Consider the following 22,959-nt stretch of genomic DNA (forward strand, 5'->3'; position numbering starts at 1 on the left):
CGAGCCATATACGTTTGATTCAAATTTATCAGTGCGCGGCGCACCAAAGCGCGCTTGTCGCGTCCATTGTCAATTCACTTATGACTTACCTGCATGAGGCATGGTACATGGGGACCCCAGGTTTTAGTATTCATAAATACCGAATGAAGATATAGCAGAATGACAGGCTAAATGCCGCTCAGTAAATCGTTATTTATGATATGACGGCTCAAATGATAATAAACAGTCAACTACTATCAACTTTGTAAAACTATGACTATTGCTCTATCCAGAGCCTGCAGTGGCGTGAAGGCACATGGTTGGGCGAACTATGACTATATCATTTGATTGACGATGTCAATCCATTGAGATCGTTGCTCTGCGAAGCAAAGCAACAATCAACGATCGATGCGAAGCAAGAATGCTAGTTTGCGCGGCGCGGCGCGTCGAAGTCCTCCAACTATATCATATACATACATACTAAATATTTGATTCACGATGTCAATCCTTCGCAGCTCGGTGAGGCACAGTGGTGCATCTCGCCGATCTACCGAGAAGCATTATTTGATGCCGATCTACCGAGAAGCATTATTCTCGCCGATCTTGCGAGAAGCATTATTTGATGCGCGCGCGACCCAGTAGTGCATCGCGCTACAAATTAAATATAAGCAACTTTGATTTAATTAATTTAATGCAATAATGAATATAATTTAACTCAAGCAACTAAATTCGATTGATTTTATTTGATTTTTTATCCAATACAAAAATCACAATTATAAATGAATGTTGTCCGATCAACGTTAATTGTCTTGCATAAACAATAAAACTCGCAAAGTGCTGATGTGGGGTAATTTTATTGTTTATGGAGAATACCTTCACCTAAACATGTGGTTTGTCATTTTATTTGTAGGTTTGAGTGTTGAGGTTATAATTGATAATATTGTTGATCATATAAATTTTTGTCTCAAGTCGTGACTATCATTGTCATTTGTCATTTCATTTAATGTTTAATTTGTATCACGTTGTGACCCCCACGGTCGTTTCACTATCAATTCTAGCGTCCTGACGATACAGGTTACTGAGCCGCGCTCAGCCTGTCATTCCGCCTAATCTCTATTGTCTATGTTTATGAACATGATAGCCTGAGGTCCCCAGGTAAGATACAGGGGGAGCCGCGCACTTCGTGCGCGGCGGGTCATACAAGGTATGACAATGTCTAATACCGTGGCGAAAGCTACGATAACAGATAATGGATAAGAATTAGAAAGGCAAATAATTAACTTGCAATCCAGTTGATTTTAAAATGATTTACTTGAGACCCCAGGCTATATTCAATAATGTTTATTGTATATATAAACATAGACATGAGACAGTAGAGATTCTTTGTATCACGTTGCGACCCCCACGGTCGTTTCACTATGGTGAAATATCGTCCTGACGATACAGGGGGAGCCGCGCACTTCGTGCGCGGCGGGTCATACAACGTATGACAAGAGATTCTGCAGAGTAATTTAAGTTGATCATCAATAATTGACAATTGCAGACAATTGCATTGCATTGATAGACGATTTCAATCTTTTCGAGTTCTACTACGTTTATTTGAGGTTTAAAACTAATCACTTCACGTATACTAACTAAATTGATTGACGGTGTCAATCCGTCGAGATCGTTGCTCTGCGAAGCAGAGCAACGATCGTCGACGACGATCGTTGCTTCGATGCGAAGCAAGAATGCTAGTTTGCGCGGCGCGTCGAAGCGGCGAAGTCCTCCAACTAACTAAACTACTACTATTACTACTAACTACTATACTACAAATCTAAAATCGCGATCGTTTCGATTTAATTTATTGAGGATGTAACATATAATAAGGTATACCGATACGTCTGATTCTTACCGATCACCAATACGTTTGATTCTTATTAGGCGGCGCTCAGCCTGTCATTCTTGTAACTGGTAACACGTCGTGACCCCTACGGTCGTTTCACTAGGTTTTACTAGGTGTTACTGGGCCGCGCTCAGCCTGTCATTCCGCCGAATCTCTATTCTATTATGTTTATGAACATAATAGCCCCAGGTATACTAGGTGGTCCTAGTCCCCCTTTATCGTCCTGACGATACAGGGGGAGCCGCGCACTCGTGCGCGGCGGGTTATACAATGTATTGGAGGACTTCGCCGCTTCGACGCGCCGCGCAAACTAGCATTCTTGCTTCGCTAGCATTCTTCTTCGTCGACGATCGTTGCTCTGCTTCGCAGAGCAACGATCTCGACGGATTGACATCGTCAATCAATACAATGTACAACGTATGACATTGTCATTCCGTCGAATTTCTATTCGTTATGTTTATATTATGATTCACTATGTCAATCCTTCGCAGCTCGGCGAGGCCCGGTGGTTCATACGTTATACTTGATACTGCATCTCGCTGATCTACTGTGGTGCGAGAAGCATTATTAGATGCGCGGCGCGGCCCAGTCAGTAGTATTATGTATTTCATGTTGATTTAAAGGTAATTAATAATCGCTAATTAGTAAGTCCCCCCCCCCCCCATAAAATGATCCATCATCAAATGGAGTTTCTTTTTCTGCACATACATCAACACTTTAAGCATTTATAAAGATAATAATCTATACACTATATATCGTCTGTCAAATTGGCTATAACATAAGTTATCATTACTCAGGCGCGGCTCAAATTTTCGCGTTGGATGAAATAACGCGTTGGGCAAAGGGCACATGACCCGCTCATGATGGGCTTCCCAAGCTCACGCAATTTTCCTATATGACCTGACAGACCATCGTAGTCAACATCATTCATTCAGCTGTCGATTTTATTTTGCAGAACCTTCAGTCCACACAACCTTACTGCTTTCTCCACATTTTAGTGTATGATTTCTTTACAACTTGAAATTTCTTACATGATTCTCTGAACCAACTGCATCTAACATAATTATATTTTAGCCAAGGCTTCTATCTTTTAAACAAAATGACTGACGGAGATAAGACTGATCTTTCCGCTGTGACCGAGTTCGACAAGGCTGCTCTCAAGAAGGTGAGTCTTAATTTAATGCATCAATAAAATTTTCAATTTTGTGACCCAATTATGATTCGATGACACGGATTAGAACCCAATTTGCTTAGCAAATTAACATTCTTATCAAATTCAGGTCGAAACCGTCGAGAAAACCGCCCTGCCAACGAAGGAAGATATCGAAGCCGAGAAAGCCGAAGCCTCATAATATGGGAATCATTTTGTGGAGTTAATGGACTTTTAAACGTTAGCTACAGACGACGTTGCTCAATTTTTATTTGTTTTGAATATTTTACATATGCTTGTATATTTTTTAATGATACTTGGAGTTTAAAATTTGTATAAAGTCTGTGTTTATCTTTGTTGACGAACCAATACAAAAGAATTCAATTCATTTCAATTAATTAACTCTATAACTGGAGTTATTAAAATATTTTAAGTCTGAAATATCATAGAATGTAACAGTTATTATCATTATCAAGGAAAGTAATACAGGTTACCTGAATTAAGAAAACATAAATGTCATACAAGCTGTAAGTACATGTACATTTCCTCAAAATCATCAAGTTGATAGCAGTGAGTCATAAGCATACATTTGGACTAGAGAGTCCTGACATCCACAGTATGTAAAATATGCGAGAGTAGGTTATAAATATTCAAATGTTCTCCAATTAAAATGCAACTTTAGAGGATAGTTTACATCATGCTTGGCGCTGATTCGGAGAACACTAATCTTCCAACACATGCATCTCCATGTTTCCTTGGTCCACAACCTGAAATAAGAAGACTTCAGTTAAAGTTGGGTATTTTGTTTTGAATGACGTAAATCACTGCGTCCGGAGAAACCGGTTTTAAGACACACCAATTACCATGTCCATTAAAGAGGGTTAAATAATGACGGTCTCTCTCCGGCTCTCTCATACTCAACCCAAAAGTGGGCAGAACGGTGGCGCGGTCTAAACGAATTACTTACCGTCTGTAATTACCTTTATCATGGAAATTTGATCAAGGGCCCTAATTTCGTGATGGTGTAGACACACTTCAGCCATTACGTGTTCTGGTTTTCCGGCCGGGTAGTTTAGAGTGGCATATTCCGTGTTACACATCCCATATTACATAATTATGATGAAACCATGTTTCATTACATGATCTGGACAATTTATTTCTTGGTATAATTACCACTCGTTTTGGTCTCTTTCTACTAACAGATTATTACACAACAAAAAAACCTATTTCTGGTCATGTTCTATTAATACACACTCTGTCTGGGGGCCCTTGACATCATATTATTTCATACTCATAGTAGTGACAAATAAATCAAGCCACTCAAACTACCAGAATCTTTGACCAAACAAAACATTCCACCCTACATTTCAGCTGATGTCTTTTACCTGACTACCCGAGTAGCACATTACCCACAAACTAGGCGAGCCTTGCTCTCAAGTAGGGTTATTTTGTGCTGTTTTGGAGAGTAGCAAGTTACACGGGCGAGCTTATCAAGGCTAGTGGGTGTAATCACGTGATGACAGGTGGATGACATAGCAAATGACAGCCTGATGACAGACGTGTACTTGTCACTGATAATACACCCGATCTCTCTCTCTCTTTCTCAACTTGCTTCGTTCTTAAACTCACCCAGAATTAATGTAGGGGTTATTTTCAGTGAGTTAGAGGGTAAATCATTGCGTTGAGTGTTAAAAGTAAGGGGTGCTATACAGCTGAAATAAGTGCATTGTGCAACTATATACTAATATTACACTCAAATTGTGACTGATAAGAATAACCGTGGATTAATTGCAGGAATAATTGCAGGCCTATCTCTATTATATTGTATATCATATTAGTGCACAAAGTACGATATACCCGATATAAATGAACTATAGAAGTGTACAAATAGATAAATCTTGCAGATGTATATATATATTTGTAAGGGCTTACACACACTGGTGCCCTACAAATAGCCTCACAAATAACGGTATTATGTTACCCGTTATAAAGCTACTCATTGTAATGTTTCTCTCTGATCTTTACCCCTTACCAGTTACCACCCAAATTTCTTCTCTCATTGTTGTAACACATACCCAGGTAAGGAGCACTTAAAAGCAGAATGGGACTTGTAAAAGGAATCACTGGGTCCCTATGATAAAGTCATCAGCCCAAGTCATGTGCTAATATTTAGTTTAGTATGGTACAGATTAATAGTGAATGCACACGACGGAGTGGTCGCCGTCTGATCATAATCCTGTTACACGCATTTCCTACCATAAGGAAAAGTAAATATTTGTCCTCATTAGAAACATTCCGCACGTGTTTATGTAATGAATCCAGGTGTGTTGCTGAGAGGTGTTACAACTGGTCAGTCACTCTGCTTTTGCACTACAAAAACAATCCACTATGACAGTTACCACTACTGCTACCACTAATGTGCGATGTTATCTTTTAGTTTATTTTTAGTAACCTTATAGTAAATCTAGACTCTGTTATTCACATAACTGCGGTTTATATGAACGCCTAGCAGTAGAACGGAGGTAGACTACTAGCTCAGCCAAGACAAATGTACACGCTAAAGATCATGGTTCATGCTGTGTTAACGCAGGTCTTTTTTGTGTGTCTGTGGTCAAGGATCCGCTGCTAATACGAGTAGAGATAGAACAAAATGCACAAATGCACATTAGAGTGATTAGTTTATTTTATAAATTTAGACTAAGTGAGTAAGCAACGACGGTTACACTTATTGAACAGAGATTATTCCAACAATATTAGGATTTTATTTACCGGTTCAGAGTTATTATAGTTGTATGCATGGTTAACTTCATGTTAATATCGCTTAACTGCGGTATAATCAACAAGTGCTAGACAAGAAGGTGGGTCACACCACTCTTGTTGTTAGGACGAGAGACCTCTCAGGGAGACTTGGATTCAAATTTCTGTCCTGTTTTTTTAAAAGACCTTTCATGTTCAGAGGAGATAAACAATAAACGTTCGTTACATAAATTTCCACAAAATGTAAATAAATAACCTGTTTTTTAATGATGAGTTTGTTTAAGAACGTTTTGTACGCCTCGCTGTGTCGCAGTATCTTCGGCCGTTTTGCTGGAGCCGCTGAAATTGAAATGTGTAAAAATGACAGCGAATAAATAATTTGAGTAGGCATTGAAAAATACCTACCTAGGAAATTATGAGGTTAAACGTTGTCATTTTCCGAGTGACTAATTTTCACATAGGTCATTCCCCGCTTCAAGTTACTTAACCTTCACTCGATGCTATTTATAGACCACCTTATCTTAACAAATGTAGAGGCATCCATGTGAATGAATTACTACAATTTTTACGAATTGAATAGATAGAATTACCGATAGAAGATAGAATTAGCTTCTAAAAGATAGTATAAGTCTAGATCACAAATTCACGGGTATCACAGGCTTTTACTGCCAAATGAGGTAAAAACCTGGGCCCTTTCTGGGCCCTTTCTGCATTCCTTAAGGTAAGACGAAACTGGATAATTCCAGAAAATTGTGCGTTGTCTGCGTAATCAAATTTAAAGTTCTCACGTTAATCTCTAACACAATAACCCTTAACAAAATGTTCACACCGAATGAACACGGGGAATGAGCTATTGTAGTAACCAGGGGATCACGCACATATTGCCAGATAGTCACGACCTTCCGACTGAGCTGCAATTTATGGAAACTAATTCATTTAAATGTTTGGGAGTTGCATTTGGTTGGGTGTGATTTAATTAACGCCAAATGAGAGGGATCATGACTGGTGTATTTAGTTTCATAGTGGGAGGAGGAGACTGAATTATGTTCGTTAAATGTTCAATGTCCGACAATAACTGCATATGCTAGGTTTGAATTTGACTCATGTTGATTGTTGAAGCCAGATTGTGCTTCAAGAGGTCGGATTGTCAGAGATTAATACTAGAAATAAGGAAAACGCCTCATTTTGATAAATGCATCAATCCGTTGATCATTGTTACACCACTTAACACTTCACACTACACACTACACGCCACACGTGATACATCACACTCCAAAGCCTCAACTACCCGAACCACACCTAATCTTCCTGCACCACAGGAACACACCAAACAGCATACATCTAACCGCTCACCCGACAGTCCTGTGGACGGTTTTAAAATACCCGACACACAGTTTAACACACAGATCAGTGGGTGTCGGGCGTGAGGTGGGTGTGTAGGAAGGAGGGAGTGTGGAAGAGGGAGGGGAAACCGGGGAAGTGTCGCTAATTTACAGCTAGTTAATCGGCCGATCATACTATTGATGCACACTGTAAGTCTGGTACTTCATAACTCATGTACACATACTGAGTACTACTACTGGAGAGTTAGAAAGTAGCTGAGTATGTATTCTAGTGTACGAGGAGAGCTCACCTACCACACACGCTTCATCATGGCTGGACGGAAGTGTGGGGTTTATGTTGATTTTCCTGCATAATTTATGTGCTGTTATGTCGAGCAACAACAAATGTTCATCACGTCTTGAATTAACACACCACCGTGTAGAATGGTTCGAGCGGTGAGTTGTGAAAAATTGCACAAAAGAAAAAAGCGAATGTAAAACTAAAATTGTTGCAGAAGATCCAGGTGAATCTGCAAACTGAGATAGAAATACCAAATATCTACCTAATAGATGAATTGTGTTTCCTCCAGTTTAATGACCAATTTTTCGACTGACTTCTTTGTCTTACACAGAATAGCAAACTCTGAAACCTTTAAAAGAGCTGTGTAAATGTGTTTAGTCAAATGCAAGTCATGTTTAATGTTTAGTCAAATACATAACTTATGTTTAGTCAAATACAAGTCATCTTTATTCTTTAGTCAAATTCAAGTTATGGGGGGCCAAATCATAAGCTCACGTACCGTTTGCTTTCTAACCATATCACATTCAATAAGTAATGCTCTCTTAGGATACAGATATTTAGTATTTTGTGTGTAAACTGTACTCTTACTTTTACCTACAGTGTATTTCTAAAAATTCTTAGAAAGAGCGTACCCTGAAAATATAAAGTACCACAACTGTTGGTGGGAAGAAGAAATGACCTCACGAAGAAACAAACCAATCAGAGCTCTGTATAGTATCACTTGACCAGTGACCAATAGTAAATTCAAGAAAAGTAGGCATGAGTACACTAAACACTCTCTTGAGTAGGAACACTTTGGAAATGTGCACCTCTTTGTACCATTTTTAAAGTCTAAACCGTGGCTGCACTTTATAACACGCCAAAATACTTTTGAACTTTCCATTTTGTACATTCTACACGCATAAAACGCATGAAACGCACGCACGTACAAGTTACCATCAGTACCTATACACGCAATTATTATTAGAAATCGACATCATTTGAGAATGGTCGGTGTTTACTGTTTCAAATATCTGATACGGGAAGTCATTTAAATGTAATACCGATCGGCTTAGCCCTAATCTGCCATCTTGTGTGACAACACAATCGGCAACATTCCTGTTTTGTGTCAGCATCATTCCATCTTCCTACCCATTGTACGGCCATTATATCGGCTCATTCAATTAGGGATAAACAGTCAGACCATTCGTCCAGTCAGGAGACACTAATTGAGGATTGAATGAGACCCCTGCTCGGCCTTTTGTTTGGGGGAAGTAGGCAAGACAATGGTGGGTTCATTCGGCACAACTGATTGGTGGTAAAAGTCACGTGAGAAGCTAAGGGAGCTGAATTATTGGTGGGTACAGGTAACGTGACCAGCTTCAGAAGCTCTCCGATTGGTCGGAGGGGTTAGTTCAGAACGTTACGGTCCCTGATTCGAACAAAAGTTTTATGAACAAAAGGTACCAGTGGAGAAGTAGGAACGGCTTGAGTACGCTCTAATGCAGCTTTATTTTTGCCATTGTGGTGAGGGAGGGAATTTGCGAGAAGAATATGAGCATGTGATAGAAGAAAGGGAGGGAGATGTCAGCAGCCTGCAGGTTATAACTCATTGAATGGGGTATTGACTAGGGTACCGACCACTGTGTTGTGCTTTATGTGTGGTTTTACTAGCAACCACTGCAATTCACAGAATGAGTCTAAATGTTCTAGAAATATGGAACAGCAAATTTTGTGAAGGAAAACTGTAATTTGTGTACGCGATGACCAAGTTTATGAAACTTGGTCGTAATTGAATGTTGGTGTTGAATTCAGATGCCAAAACTTTCCCAGATGGTGCGATTTCGAATGGTCTGTTCTTGCAGTTTATCAGGGTTTGATCTGACTGTCAACCAGGAAGCTTATTAAAAGACATTTAGCCAACTAGAAAGCTATGAAAAGAAATTTATTCGTTCATAAACAAGTAATCGCATTGCAAATTTCATTATTGGTCGGGAAATTTTTGTTGTTGCTTTCTATGGAAATATCGAAAGCAAATTAACACACAGCTATTTTTGCTTTAACCTTTTGCGGTTGAACATTTTGCAGAAAACGCATCTTTAAGTAGTATTACCACTCCGTTTATAATAATACTAATTTTAATTCCGTATGCTATTTAAATATATGCTATTTTATACCATCCAAACATAATATTTCCGTTAACAATGTTAAGAATATTCAAAGAGAGATTTCATGTTCGTTCATAGTGGAGGTTGAGTGTATGTTCTTCTCCTTCGCCCTCACGGAAACACAATTTCCTCCATGCTATAACCAGCATTATCTACGGTGGATAATTAAGCTTTGCCGGATTGGTCAGTTAGAATATTCACTAATCGACTGAAACGTCATACGTCTGGGAAATTTGTTCCCCAGTGGAATCAGCCGGTCGAAATTTACCTATCGAATATTGTTTGAGATAAGAAAAATTCGAGATTCGAGAATTGTTATACATCTATAATGGACCTCGGGATTGCGGTGTTTGCCAGGAAAATACCCTTTGAACATGTGATATGAACTAACACCTTTTAAATCACGAAGTTATTCGCTTGATTTCCAGGAGGTTTGATACAGTGCGTGACCACCGACCAGAAATGATGGGAAATATCCCAAATAATTATCCGTAAGAATATTCGTAACACAATACAAATATTCGCATACATAATATACATGAACTCTGACTAGCCGGACAGATAATGTCACATTTCTCTGTAATCAACAGATTATACGGATTGCGGATCCTAGGCTTATGATTGGTCGGATTTCAGTCACGTGGAAGTGAGAGTGGTTTAGTGATTGGCTGCCTCATGTCCTCAGTCGGCCAGGTCAACATGTTGATCTTTGCAGCTACATGTATCCACTCTGATCTCACTTTAACTTCCAGGCTGAGTAAGATGACGTGCTTACGGCCGCCAACACGTTACCTTCTTAAGTGTTAAAATCCATTACATAACATATACCCGGAAAATTAGAGAATTAAAAAAAGGTGATGTAATAATTACTGTTATGGTCGAACACTCACATTCGTTACATTCCGGAGATACCAAGGGACACGGGGTCCGAAGTTCGGGGTAAAAGCCGTACAATGTTGACAGCGATCTTATCAGGGTTACACTACACATCAATCTTAGATTCCTTACACATGGTGCTGTTAATTTATTATTATCTGGGTAAAATGTTTGGGGACAACAGTGGGCGCCTCCCCCTACGATATCACACTTGTAGGAGATCCGTATCTCGTATCCTTGTTATGATTTAAATTGTTTTAAAAAGTAGTGTACCTGTCTTGTAGGAATTAGGAAGCCAGAAATATGGTACTTTTTTAGGGTATTGGGTGATTCGGCAGCCTTATTATTAAGAACTACGACATTTATTATATTAGGAGTAGAAGTACGAAAATAACGAATCGGTCAATTTTTTAAAGGTCATAAGAGAAGATAATTGTTTTTCTCTTCTTGAAGTCTGAAGGAATAAGACAACACCTTTATGCTGAAGTAGAAACCATAGAAAACCACACAATATGGTGAACATAAAATCCAGAATCTTTAATATAGCTGAAGTGTAATAGTGAGGTATCAGTGATAACATTTGTAATGTTAGCAAGTTATAAAAATGACAGGTTAGGTCCATATCATTTTAAAAACTACTGAATAATAACTAGCAAATTGTAACTCTGATAATGTCATTCGTTCATCGTCAGATCTATCCAATGAGCTCAGACATATACAGACATATATAGAGTATAACGGTCAAGTTATCTTTACTTTAGTTCACAATTGGCAAGGTTGCCTCTGTCAACCGTACGTGTCATCGCTAGTGATTCACTGCAGTTACATGATGTGATGAGAAGAGCTACAAGTGACCTTGAACATAGAGCATGTTCTAATATTCGGAAAGGGAGGGTTGTAAATGGAACAGGAAGTAACAGATATGTGGGTCTAGTGCCAGGTTTACAGCTGGAACAGGAAATTGAGGGTTACTGGCAAATTCAGGATTTCTTGGAGCTGAAGATTACGAGAAATTCATCCTATTTGTGGCATTTTACTGCCTATCCAAACGAATTTGAATCTTAATTCTGGATTTGTACAGCTAGTTCCTGATTCTTGTTCTACTCGACTAGCAAGGGTGTTAAGTCAGACAGGAAATCGAAACTCTTATCACAATTTGGTGGTCCAACAGATAATTTCCAATTACATTCTCAGATAAAGTCACTTCTCACCCTAATCAATTTTAAAATGAGCATTTTTATCAGTACTTTACTGCGGTACTTGTGAATTGTAGCAACTGTTAAACAAGGGAGAACAGGTTAAACCTGATTTGTGATTACCGTTTTTAAACAAAACCGTATGAAAACACATACATATACGTGGGATTTCTTATCAATAGAATATTCCCGAAAAATATTCGATAATTTGGGCAATTCTTAGAATTGAGGTTCTGATAAGGACCGGATCATTATTTGTATTACTTATTCTCTTTTGACATTAAAATGATACATTTAAAATATACAAAAATTGTACAATCCCATTATACAATCCCATAGACCTGTGAAAATAACAGCAATGTACAATGTACTAATGTAGTTTCAGAATTGATTAAACAGGAGAAGGAACTAAAATTTCGAGCCTACTTATTCCAAATATTGGGCGTGACTAAAATGTGAGATTGTTACATTTTCTTTTGGAAAATAACATGTTAAATAACCAGATGAGCTCTAGAAGGGAATAATGTAGATACATTCCACAGTTAAGTCACTGTTTATGATACAGGGTAATCAAGTAATGGCCAAATGTCATATTTCCAGAGAAGAAACACAATGTCGTGGACAGGAATGTTATGCCAGTAATTGGGGGAGCGTTATAGGGACATTCCAGTGAGTAGATCCTCCAGAAACATTTGTTTATTTTGGGGCGTGAAGACAATGTTGGCTGCGATGCAGGAATTAGAAATATTCAATTGATTGGTACACAAAATTCCTCAATGTTTGCCCGTATCGTATAAGATGACCTATTGATTGCTTTTCGGCATTCGCTATTAATAGAAGAATTATTAATCATGATGAAAATGTGCCGGTAAAACAATTCTCCTAAAATTATACAAAGCACACGGACAGATTTCTTCACGGAATCTAAAATTATGTCCTAATTTTCCTCTAATTATCACCACACGAGACATAATAACGACTATACATTCACAGAAAGTAACCTCCACTGCCACAGATCTCGCAAATTTGCAGTGTAAATATAGATCTTCATGTATTAAACAGAGGAAGAAATACCTTGTTACGAGGCTCCGAGTTGACTGTCAAGGAACTAGTAACTTGGTTGCTATAGTAACAGTCGGTATTGTTGGTTCAAGCACCACAGAGATCTGAACAATGACCGGAACATCAGGTGTAAGTACCGGCTAACTTACCACATGAATTATACAAGATAGAGCGGGGCGCGGTGTCTTTCATAGTTCCTTCTGCTTCAAAGGTGGATTCGTGTATAGTTACAAAGGAAGACAGTAACATTGTGTAACTCAGAGATTATGCCCGATTGAGAACCAGCTGTGTCACCATTGTGAGTGCTTCTAAAAATTACATTGTCATGGACTTTATATACAAACGACTGTCTTGTTCAAAGATAGCAGCCTAAATTGTACGGTATTTAAAAGTCAACAATATATTGCAGTACACCATTATATGACATATCTATCAGAGCAGCTCTTTGTACTGAGCAGTACCAAGTCTCACGCACCAATGCGACCAAACATACATAATATTATGTTTGTGTCAAAAGTAATATTTGTTATTTGTTAGGCAAATCGACATCGTTCCATGGGGCTAATGAACGTTCGGGAGTCCATGAATTTCATTGTCCAAATTATTCGCGCATGTCGGTTATGGTCAAACTGTCAGCATCTAAACTTAGGAATTGGTTGATGGTTATGGAACTATTCAGAGTCCGAGGACAGTTTTACTTGTAGGCCTTACTGGGCTCACAATTTTGGATCAGTGTTTCATTTTCCGCTTTATTGTCTCTACACAGATGAGATTAAGCATCTGAACATAAAAAGATGAGCACTATAATTGCGATTATGAAGCAGTATATAGAAAGGTATCAATTTCTTCAACACCTCTACTCAGATTGACCTAGAATTTTAAGAATCATGGCGTCATTTCCATTTTAAGGTGCTACTTATTGAAGTCATCAGCGGTAAATCCGGATGAATCAAGAGTAAGTTGATGCGTGGCTGATTGTACTGTCTGTGTATATTTGTGATCATATTAGGATATGGTTGACAGTGCAGATGCATACATTTGTGTGATACCAAATTCTTGAAAAGATTGATTTGTGACCTCTTAGAATGACAGATAGATCAACAAATTCAGATAAAATTAATGAGATGCAATGAACAATCCGCTCGTGAGCCACTAAAACTAGCAAATATACCATTTATTTCAAATGAAAAGTACAGCTATTTTTGCGCGCACGACTGTTTTCGCTCACAACGCGTGGATCTTACTAAATCGTGTTGCGTCGACTCAAAAATAGACCATCAGCTTGAAATAAAATTGTAAGTGACTCAAATAAAGTTAAATATACTTACGAAGAGTGAATCCGGAATCAGACATGTGAGACATGAGGTGCCGCCTCAATAGAATCTGTGTATTACAGCCCTCTACTTTGGCTGAAAATAGTACAAATATGACGGTAAGTTTGAGAAATATTTCATTAACATTAATGCATATTTCATTAATTCATGTTTTAGATATTCTTGAAAATTATATTTTCTAATCATGTTAAAGGGAAATTGAAAAATTCGCTGCCTGGATTGGCAGACTATCAAGTGTAAGCTATTATAAGGCTTTTCCACAACCGACGTGAACCTTCTAAAACGTTTTTACAAACCTTTTCTATCAGTACATCCCACCCAGAAACATTTCCAAGCTGGATTATTTCTCTCACTCAAGTGTGTCTGCGTGTTAATCACGTGACTGTAAAATTCCTGCAGGGTGCAATTAATGATCAATATTTATTTAACAAATTGGTTTTTTTGTGCTACTTTTTACATTAATTTTGTATCTATAATAATATATATTTGAAGTAAACATTGGCCAGTAAGCAAAGCTGGTCCTCAATCAATCTTTGGTAAACAAAATCAACAAAATGTGACATTTCAAAATATAACCTTTTATTTCCTGGACCGTGACCAATTATTATCTGTGGGTTATTAAGTGTGCACAAACACGGTTATCCTAACACCCTGCAGCACATAATATAATATTCGTAACCTTTGAGTCCAAAATTAAGTTACAAAATGGCCACCTCACCTATAGTAGCAAATTACCTAGTTCCAATGCCATACACCTTGATAAGTTCGTGTTTGCACAAGTAAAGATTATCGACTTCCCCCTTTTAATCACATAATCCTTCATAAAACAATGTTTTAACAATAAACAAGGAAATGGAATAAAAATAGAACAGCTATTCGGTAAATCTCATGAGCAAGACTCTCCCACCCCATACTCAGACTATTTTCACTGTCTTACTTAATTTACTAGTTTGTTTGCTTAAAGTTTATCAGAGAGGAATCCAAATACCATTTCCAGCACCCATTTAAGACGGTTTCAGCTGTCATAAAATTATTCCCAATTATTTTATATTATACAATTACTAATAGTGGTGACAGGGAGGAAGATAATAGTACAGGGTGGCCCAAAAGTAACTGCCCACACACCACCCTTTAATAACTCACATAATTCTTCTTAGAATTGCACAGAAATTTCGGAGATTATAGATATGGGTCAAACTTAGATTTCCTGAAAGTTTCGTCAAATTTAATTAACTACAGTGGGTGTGGCACGCCACCCCCTCTTTTTCACTATTGTCACCATAAAGTGAGAACGCTTCCAGCTAGTAACTTCAAAGTTTCTAGACACATTTGGTTTGATAATTGAAGTGCTTTCCTAAAATTTAACCGAGTTATGACCCTTTTAAGATATTGCAGATACGGGATCTTGGCACTTAATCAGTGATTTCGTCACCCAATCAGTAATCTCATCGGGAGCTAGTCGCTAGCGAGCAACAATGAGACTCATTAGGCGGTAACGAGCATGTTGGTGGATGACGATCTGATCACTTTGAGTGAATACTTCCTTAAAACCGAAGACATTTGCGTTGATTAGGTGCTGGATCACGTATCTGTAAGATCTTAAAAGGGTCATAACTCGGTTAAATTGTGAACAACCAACTTGAAATTTTGGGAAAGCACTTCAATTATCAAGCCAAATGTGTCTAGAAACTTTGAAGTTCCTAGCTGGAAGCGTTCTCACTTTATGGTGACAATAGTGAAAAAAGAGGGAGTGGCGTGCCACACCCACTGTAATTAATTAAATTTGACGAAACTTTCAGGAAATCTAAGTTTGACCCATATCTATTATCTCTGAAATTTCTGTGCAATTCTAAGAATAATTACGTGAGTTATTAAAGGGTTGCGTGTGGGCAGTTACTTTTGGGCCACCCTGTACTTTTTGATGGTCAGTTTTTACCGCATCAAACAAGAATTGCGCCCGTTGTTTCGTTTTGGCGGACGCTACATTTCCATTCACTATAAAAATAAGTATTAGCTCTAATCAGCTCACTTCATAATAATAATATTGATAAATTATGCTTTAAATACGGGACACTTGAAATTCAATTCAATTACCGTAGAACTTAACTTGTATCTGTAATTCAAGAAATTGTAAGCAAAACTAAAAGTAAACTATACTCATGTTTTATACACATCAGTACACTACGCGTGCCACGTACGAATTACCTAATACTATACATTAAAATACACTCGCGCCGCGCATTCATTGACCACAGGCTAGCTATATACATCACATCTCCGCAAGCAACCCTCGCGCTGCTAGTTGACATGGTAACGGACGTAAGGAACACGACATATTTAGACCTACCTATGGCGATCTCCAAAATCCACGTTTTTCTGCAAAAAAGACCATTCGTAACCTTTCACTTAACATTTTTTCAAAATTGTGAAATGGAAAAAATATCCACCCCAACCGAAGAAACAGCAGATTTAAATGTAAAACATTCCACACAACGTAAAGTGACAACAAAACCGGTCATAATTCCGTTATCATATTCATTACTGTGCAACTTTCTATTCCTCATCCAATTTGCACATGGCGGTTATACGTACAAAAATAATCTTCCGAATTTAATATTATAGAGAGTGAACTGAAGAATATTAATTTTATACTCACATTGTGATTTGCGAAGGATTCCGTACACGTGCCCCAGCGACAACACATTCTCTTCGGAGCTCCTGGGAAATCTGGGAAATTTAAAATTTAGCAACAACAAAAAAGATGCCAAAACTTCTCAAGTTATTAATATAGAATTTTCAAAAATAAATCCCTCATGTTACGGCACAGATGTCTACAATTATTATAATAGACTCGCTTCGCAAATACTCTTTCAAGATTAGTGCAAAGAAATAGTACATAATATGTACTATTTCGTATATATTATAGAGCCTTACGAAACTGATACCTCAGATAAGCACATTATTAATGAAACGACTGTCCTCAATGTTTACCAAAATGATGCTGCTCTTAAAATGGTAAAATCTGGCAAGTCTTTGACTTTTAATCGATTTTGTTAACGTCCTGTGCAAACCATGGTGTGAATGGCAGTGTATTTCATTAGAGCTGCGAAAATGATACGAGTGCACATACATGCATAATTTGCATATGCCTGCGGTTGTCATTATGCTGCCGGGGAGTATGTACCAAAAGGATCGTGGCCGTACCGCCACAGGACAAGGAGATCGACACCTCGTCCACTAGCTTGCTATGGTCACCATATTTTGTTGTGCTATTTCATCATTTACCGTCGATAGTTCTGGTTGGCGATTCAGTTAATCGATGTTCTAAAGAAGTTTCTGTCACACCCGTGTGCCTTCATATTGATAAACGTCTGTTTACGTCAGGCCAAAATATTTGGTGTAAATTCTAAGAATGGTACAATAGCAAGAGAAAAGCAATTAATCAAGCTGTCATGCCTGATATCATTACTCTTTGGATTTGTAATTGATTCAACCATCATTCAGTTAAATAGCTGGCAGTATCGAGATAGCCCGACCACTGGTCCGCGGACCACTGTCTGCGGACCACTGTCTGCGGACCACTGTCCGCGGACCACTGTCTACCAGATCATATTACTGTATAATAACAGTATCCCCTGAATCAAGCAGGGTTCACATCATCCCCTGAATCAAGCAGGGTTCACATCATCGCACGCGAATTCCAATCAGCGGTGGTGTCAAGGCTTATTAAACGATTAAGCAACCTTACGAGATCAGTTCACATCATGCAATATATAAAGAATAACTATTATCAGACTGCATCAATCATTTCTATCATCAACTCCTTCTTGAACAACTACAACTATGGTCTCAGAGAAAACGAAACGGATGAACTCAGCCCTACCCTGCGACCCTATCTGCAAACCTATCTCACCTCTCGACAAGTGGACTCAAGCTGGTAAAACCCTCATCGTCACCAGAGCCAACCCAAGCTTCTGCGTTTTCTGCAACAAGAGGCATGCTGGTATATCATGCGCTGCTCATGACCCTGTAGCATCTTCTGATGCCGGAGGTCTTGCTAACTCCTAATCAATAGTTTGATCCAGTAATTTACTACGCTACAATTAATTATACTAAGTCGTAACTAATTGCATCCAAGATACCATACATACCATTCATATAATCTGGTAACCAATCAACTATTCACAAACACCTGTTGCTTACATATAGCAATCCTACATATAGTAACCTGAGAATCGCGTTGAATCGACAGGGAGTTTTCGAGAAGAAGCAGCAGAGACGATGATAAATTTTGAGAACATGCCAGTTTAACTACTTTTACTATTCACACTTTTAAACTTTCTAATCAAAAGAACACAAACTTGTTATAAAAGGAAAGATGACCAATTATTGTGGAATCATACCAATCAAAACGTTAAAATTATAAATATTATCAAGATTTAATCCCATTTAATCACGTTATAATGATATTACATTTGAATTATTTGCCTTGCATCAGAACTCTTCAGTTTAAGTGTTGTTTTTTAGTCCCCTTTAAATTTAATCATCAGATATGTGTAAGTTTTCTTCGCAACATCAAGTTCGTGAAGATGGTTTCAAGCTTTTGTCTGAGTGTGATCCCCATCGCTGAATAAAAAGTTGTAAATTGTGAGAACGATTCAAATCAAATCAAGGGAAACAGAGCAACCAAGAGGAAACATTCGAGAAAACAACATATTCTTTTTATGATGTTTCCTTGTACTTAATGTTTAAATAGAGAAAGCAAAAGGAAGGTTGATAGCACTTACCTATGTTTTGAATCCTGAACAGAGCATGCTCGATCCGCTTGGCATTCTTTAGTTTCTTCTTCATTTCCCTCACAAGACTTTCCGCCTACAGAAGGGGCCGGATTGTTGCAATACCTTTTCCGAGTCATTGTTCCAGTTCCACACTTCGCTGAACAACTGGACCAATCACCAAACTCACTCCAGCCCCCTTCGACGAAATAACGTGGACACTTTGCCATCTTGTAAACCTTAAAATCGTTTATGGCAGCACAAACTGCGGTTACTTCGCACCAATATCTGGTGGAGCATCCAGATAAAGCACATCTTCGGTCATTTGGAATGATACCATGTGTGTTTACTCCCTTATTTGTGAGAAGACCCAACCAAGGACTCATGGCGTTACAAAGAACCTGCTGGTAACCGGGCAGGCAAGAAACTCCCGGAGCTGAGCCGCGGGAGTGCAGGTTAATAAAATTGGGTAGGTCAGGGCCATCACTGTTACAAGGGTCGGTAACTTGCTCACTTCTCGAGCAAACAGCTCTTGCGATAGCACCGGGACCTCCTGCTCCATTTACTGCGACACAAACACGACCGTTACTCGGATCAACGTATGCTCCGTCACTTCTGGTATGGACTAGTCCTGATTGAACTTCACAGTGAGAAACTACATAGCCTGTCGGACAAACTGCTCTGGATTGAGCATCATCCCATGAACCACTAATTAACCCCACAGATTCCACAACGTCACTCTTAGGACAGACAGCAACCTTGTACCCTTCTAGATCCTCATTTATTCGGCAAACAGCAGTTACTTCACACCAATTACTAGTTGAGCATCCAGATACAGCACAGACCTTTTCATTGGAGATGATACCTTTTGTGTCCACTCCCTTGTTTGTGAGAAGACCCAACCAAGGACTCCTGGCATTACAAAGAACCTGCTGGTAACCGGGCGGGCAAGAAACACCCGGAGCTGAGCCGCGGGAGTGCAGGTTAATAAACTTAGGTAGGTCAGGGCCATCACTGTTACAAGGGTCGGTAATTTGCTCACTTCTCGAGCAAACAGCTCTTGCAATAGCACCGGGACCTCCTGCTCCATTTACTGCGACACAAACACGACCGTTACTCGGATCAACGTATGCTCCGTCACTTCTGGTATGGACTAGTCCTGATTGAACTTCACAGTGAGAAACTACATAGCCTGCTGGACAAACTGCTCTGGATTGAGCATCATCCCATGAACCACTAATTAACCCCACAGATTCCACAACGTCACTCTTAGGACAGACAGCAACCTTGTACCCTTCTAGATCCTCATTTATTCGGCAAACAGCAGTTACTTCACACCAATTACTAGTTGAGCATCTAGATACAGCACAGACCTTTTTATTGGAAATGATACCTATTGTGTTAACTCCCTTGTTTGTGAGAAGACCCAACCAAGGACTCCTGGCGTTACAAAGAACCTGCCGGTAACCGGGCGGGCAAGAAACTCCCGGAGCTGAGCCGCGGGAGTGCAGGTTAATAAACTTAGGTAGGTCAGGACCATCACTGTTACAAGGGTCGGTAACTTGCTCACTTCTCGAGCAAACAGCTCTTGCAATAGCACCGGGACCTCCTACTCCATTTACTGCGACACAAACACGACCGTTACTCGGATCAACGTATGCTCCGTCACTTCTGGTATGGACTAGTCCTGATTGAACTTCACAGAGAGAAACCACATAACCTGTCGGACAAACTGCTCTGGATTGAGCATCATCTGCCAAACTACTTCGATCCCCTACAATATCCAAATTTCCTGCGATCGGCGAGGAATGTGCTACTGATATCAGTGTTAGCGTGGCAAATATAAAATTCATCGTACAGATGGAAAATCAGTCGCCGCAAACATCAATTAAAAAGAGAAAATGATAATACTGATTACGGTTAAGAACTTATAAGAATTTTTTATCGATGATAAGTTTAAAAGTGTAATTAAATTGAAAGGGACGAAGATTACAATTTCACACGTTCCCAAAAGCTGGAACTTTCGAATGACCTAACATCAGCAGTTATTATGAGAAGGAGGTTTTTACATAATCGGATCAGGTTTTTTATCGACGACTGTAATTGGTTTGCATCTGAATTTCACCGCTATACGTGGTACTATAAGTGTTATTAATTTAAGTTAGAGATAGCATAAAATCCATCCTGCCTCAATGAAAGTGGCCTCATTGCGAGCTGACTAGAAGGTAAAACCAAATTTCGTTTTCAGAAGTCGCAAAGAAGTAGCACCCTACTTATACTATTTAAGTTCAACTCGTTGGTTTGATTATAGAAGCATCATGAGTCCGTCGATCGGACGCCCGTGTTGTAATATGGTACTTACTAGAGCTAGATTAGCATACACTATACCCTAGGAACTTGGTTTTCTATACCCGACACAACCGCCAGCCAGCTCCCACGAGCCGCCTCTGGAACATAACACGAGGAAATATGGACAGAACTGAACAAGAACAAAACCACATTCAAAGACTAAGGAATCAGGAGGACTCTGAAACCCAGGAATCAACTGCTTAGCTATAATCGCTCAATAATCGATCGATCCAGTACATGGTGCAGAAAGTTGGAGTTATAAATTTTGGAAGTACGTAGGGATCGAGATCTGATATCGATCGTAAATACTAAAAAATACATCGCTAGCACAACTGTAACTGCAGTTTTACAGAACTCTAAATGCTTAATGAATACACTTGCAGTTACCACCCGTATTCACACTCAGAATTGAGTTTAGTCATTTTCCAATACGAGATTAGGGACGGGTTCTATAAACAAACAAACAAACAACAAGCTTTTATTCTTGTAGTATTTGCTTCTACTCTTGTAGTATTTGCTTCTACTCTTGTAGTATTTGCTTCTACTCTTGTAGTATTTGCTTCTACTCTTGTAGTATTTGCTTCTACTCTTGCTTCTACTCTTGCAGATGCGTTTCGTTTCTACTTCTTGTTCCTTCTGTTCCCTAGGGACAGCTGAATCCGGGCCAGAGGATAATTACCGACTGCCAAGGTTTGATGCCTTGGCAGTCTAGACCTCTTATTAATATCGTATATTATAATAGTTAACCTGTCGTATTTCGAGAGTGAAGAGTACTATTAGAGGATGCGAGCGGAGAGAAATGGTAGACGTTTGAGGGAGTGTTGGAAGTTTTCGGACGGATGTTACTACCGTGGCGTGGGTTCGAGGTGCCGGCTGAAGGAAGAGATCCAAGTTATTTAAAATTAAAGGTTAATTTTAAGTTAAATTTTATCATAAATAGTATTTATTATAGAATGTTTTCGTGAAGGTTTCGATAACATGTTCAAAACTTTAAAAAATAATAAAATGAGCAGTGAGCTGGTAACGGAAACATTTGTTATATTTGATATGATACTGATAGTAAATGAATTAAAATGGTGACAAAATACCAGAGTAAAATAATAAATGGTAAACAAGTAACAACAAGAAACACGATAAAGAGGTTAACTTCCACCAACCGATTGCAGCATTATTGTTGATAACAACAGCATTGTTCACCACAATCCGAGCATCCGGACTGTTCCTTGCTATCTGAGTTCCAGGAGCTCTAATGAGTCTAGGGGCTGAACCCTGCTGGTACTGGGCAGTGTGTCGGGGTACTGTGGGTGTTCCTCCTCCTCCTGAGGATGGTTTCGGAGCCACGTTCCCGCGTTCTGGTAGTTCAACTTCCGAATCGGAGTTATCTTCTGAAATAAGTTCGGCTCTGATTAAAATTTTAGTAAATACGGTCAATACGTGTTTTTTTTTAAACGTTTCTATTTACTGTTATCAAATACCAACAACTATCGTACCACTTCTTTGTTTCAATTTATATTAACATAGCATGGCCCAGGTGCGGTGGTGATTCAGATAAATCATTATCATTTTTCAACATTGAAACTAGATCCGTTGTCTTCCTTCAGTGATTTGCTCCGGAGTTGATTAAGAACAGCAGTTTAAAAAAAAACACACTGATCAGTACATTGTCACATGTACTACAATGCATCACAATATTGCGGTGAATATTGTGTAATTGTATAAAAAGTTGAATGTACATTGTACATGCACCATGACCACCACCATGATCACTACTCCTTTCCGATTTTACCTTTTTTATTTTCATAATATTGTATTTGCAGACGTATATT

General features: G+C 38.8%; 1 protein-coding gene and 1 long non-coding RNA gene across 7 annotated transcripts in view; one reads left to right on the forward strand and one right to left on the reverse strand.

The window, feature by feature from the left end:
- Positions 1 to 2,938: 2,938 nt before the first annotated feature.
- Positions 2,939 to 3,241, forward strand: LOC134818950 (uncharacterized). Its single transcript, XR_010160708.1, has 2 exons — positions 2,939 to 3,029; positions 3,145 to 3,241. It is a non-coding gene; the product is annotated as an uncharacterized LOC134818950 (long non-coding RNA).
- Positions 3,242 to 3,279: 38 nt separating this feature from the next.
- The window catches only part of LOC134818940 (uncharacterized), a 46,474-nt gene continuing 26,794 nt past the window's right edge, over positions 3,280 to 22,959 (reverse strand). For 2 of the 6 annotated variants that reach the window (XM_063828670.1, XM_063828669.1), the window contains exons 18-24: positions 22,291 to 22,518; positions 21,881 to 22,006; positions 16,666 to 16,736; positions 14,306 to 14,402; positions 14,004 to 14,084; positions 6,028 to 6,110; positions 3,280 to 3,781 (exon numbers count right to left, since the gene is read on the reverse strand). In XM_063828670.1, coding sequence (XP_063684740.1) covers positions 3,737 to 3,781; positions 6,028 to 6,110; positions 14,004 to 14,084; positions 14,306 to 14,402; positions 16,666 to 16,736; positions 21,881 to 22,006; positions 22,291 to 22,518 — 731 coding nt within the window. In that variant the 3' untranslated portion in view covers positions 3,280 to 3,736. The remainder of the gene's footprint in view (positions 3,782 to 6,027; positions 6,111 to 14,003; positions 14,085 to 14,305; positions 14,403 to 16,665; positions 16,737 to 21,880; positions 22,007 to 22,290; positions 22,519 to 22,959) is intronic. The other 4 variants (XM_063828673.1, XM_063828671.1, XM_063828672.1 and 1 more) reach the window with 4 other exon arrangements.

The sequence above is a fragment of the Bolinopsis microptera genome, chromosome 7 (genome assembly GCF_026151205.1).
Source record: "Bolinopsis microptera isolate Bmic1 chromosome 7, MBARI_Bmic_1.0, whole genome shotgun sequence".
In the NCBI taxonomy this organism is placed as follows: domain Eukaryota; kingdom Metazoa; phylum Ctenophora; class Tentaculata; order Lobata; family Bolinopsidae; genus Bolinopsis; species Bolinopsis microptera.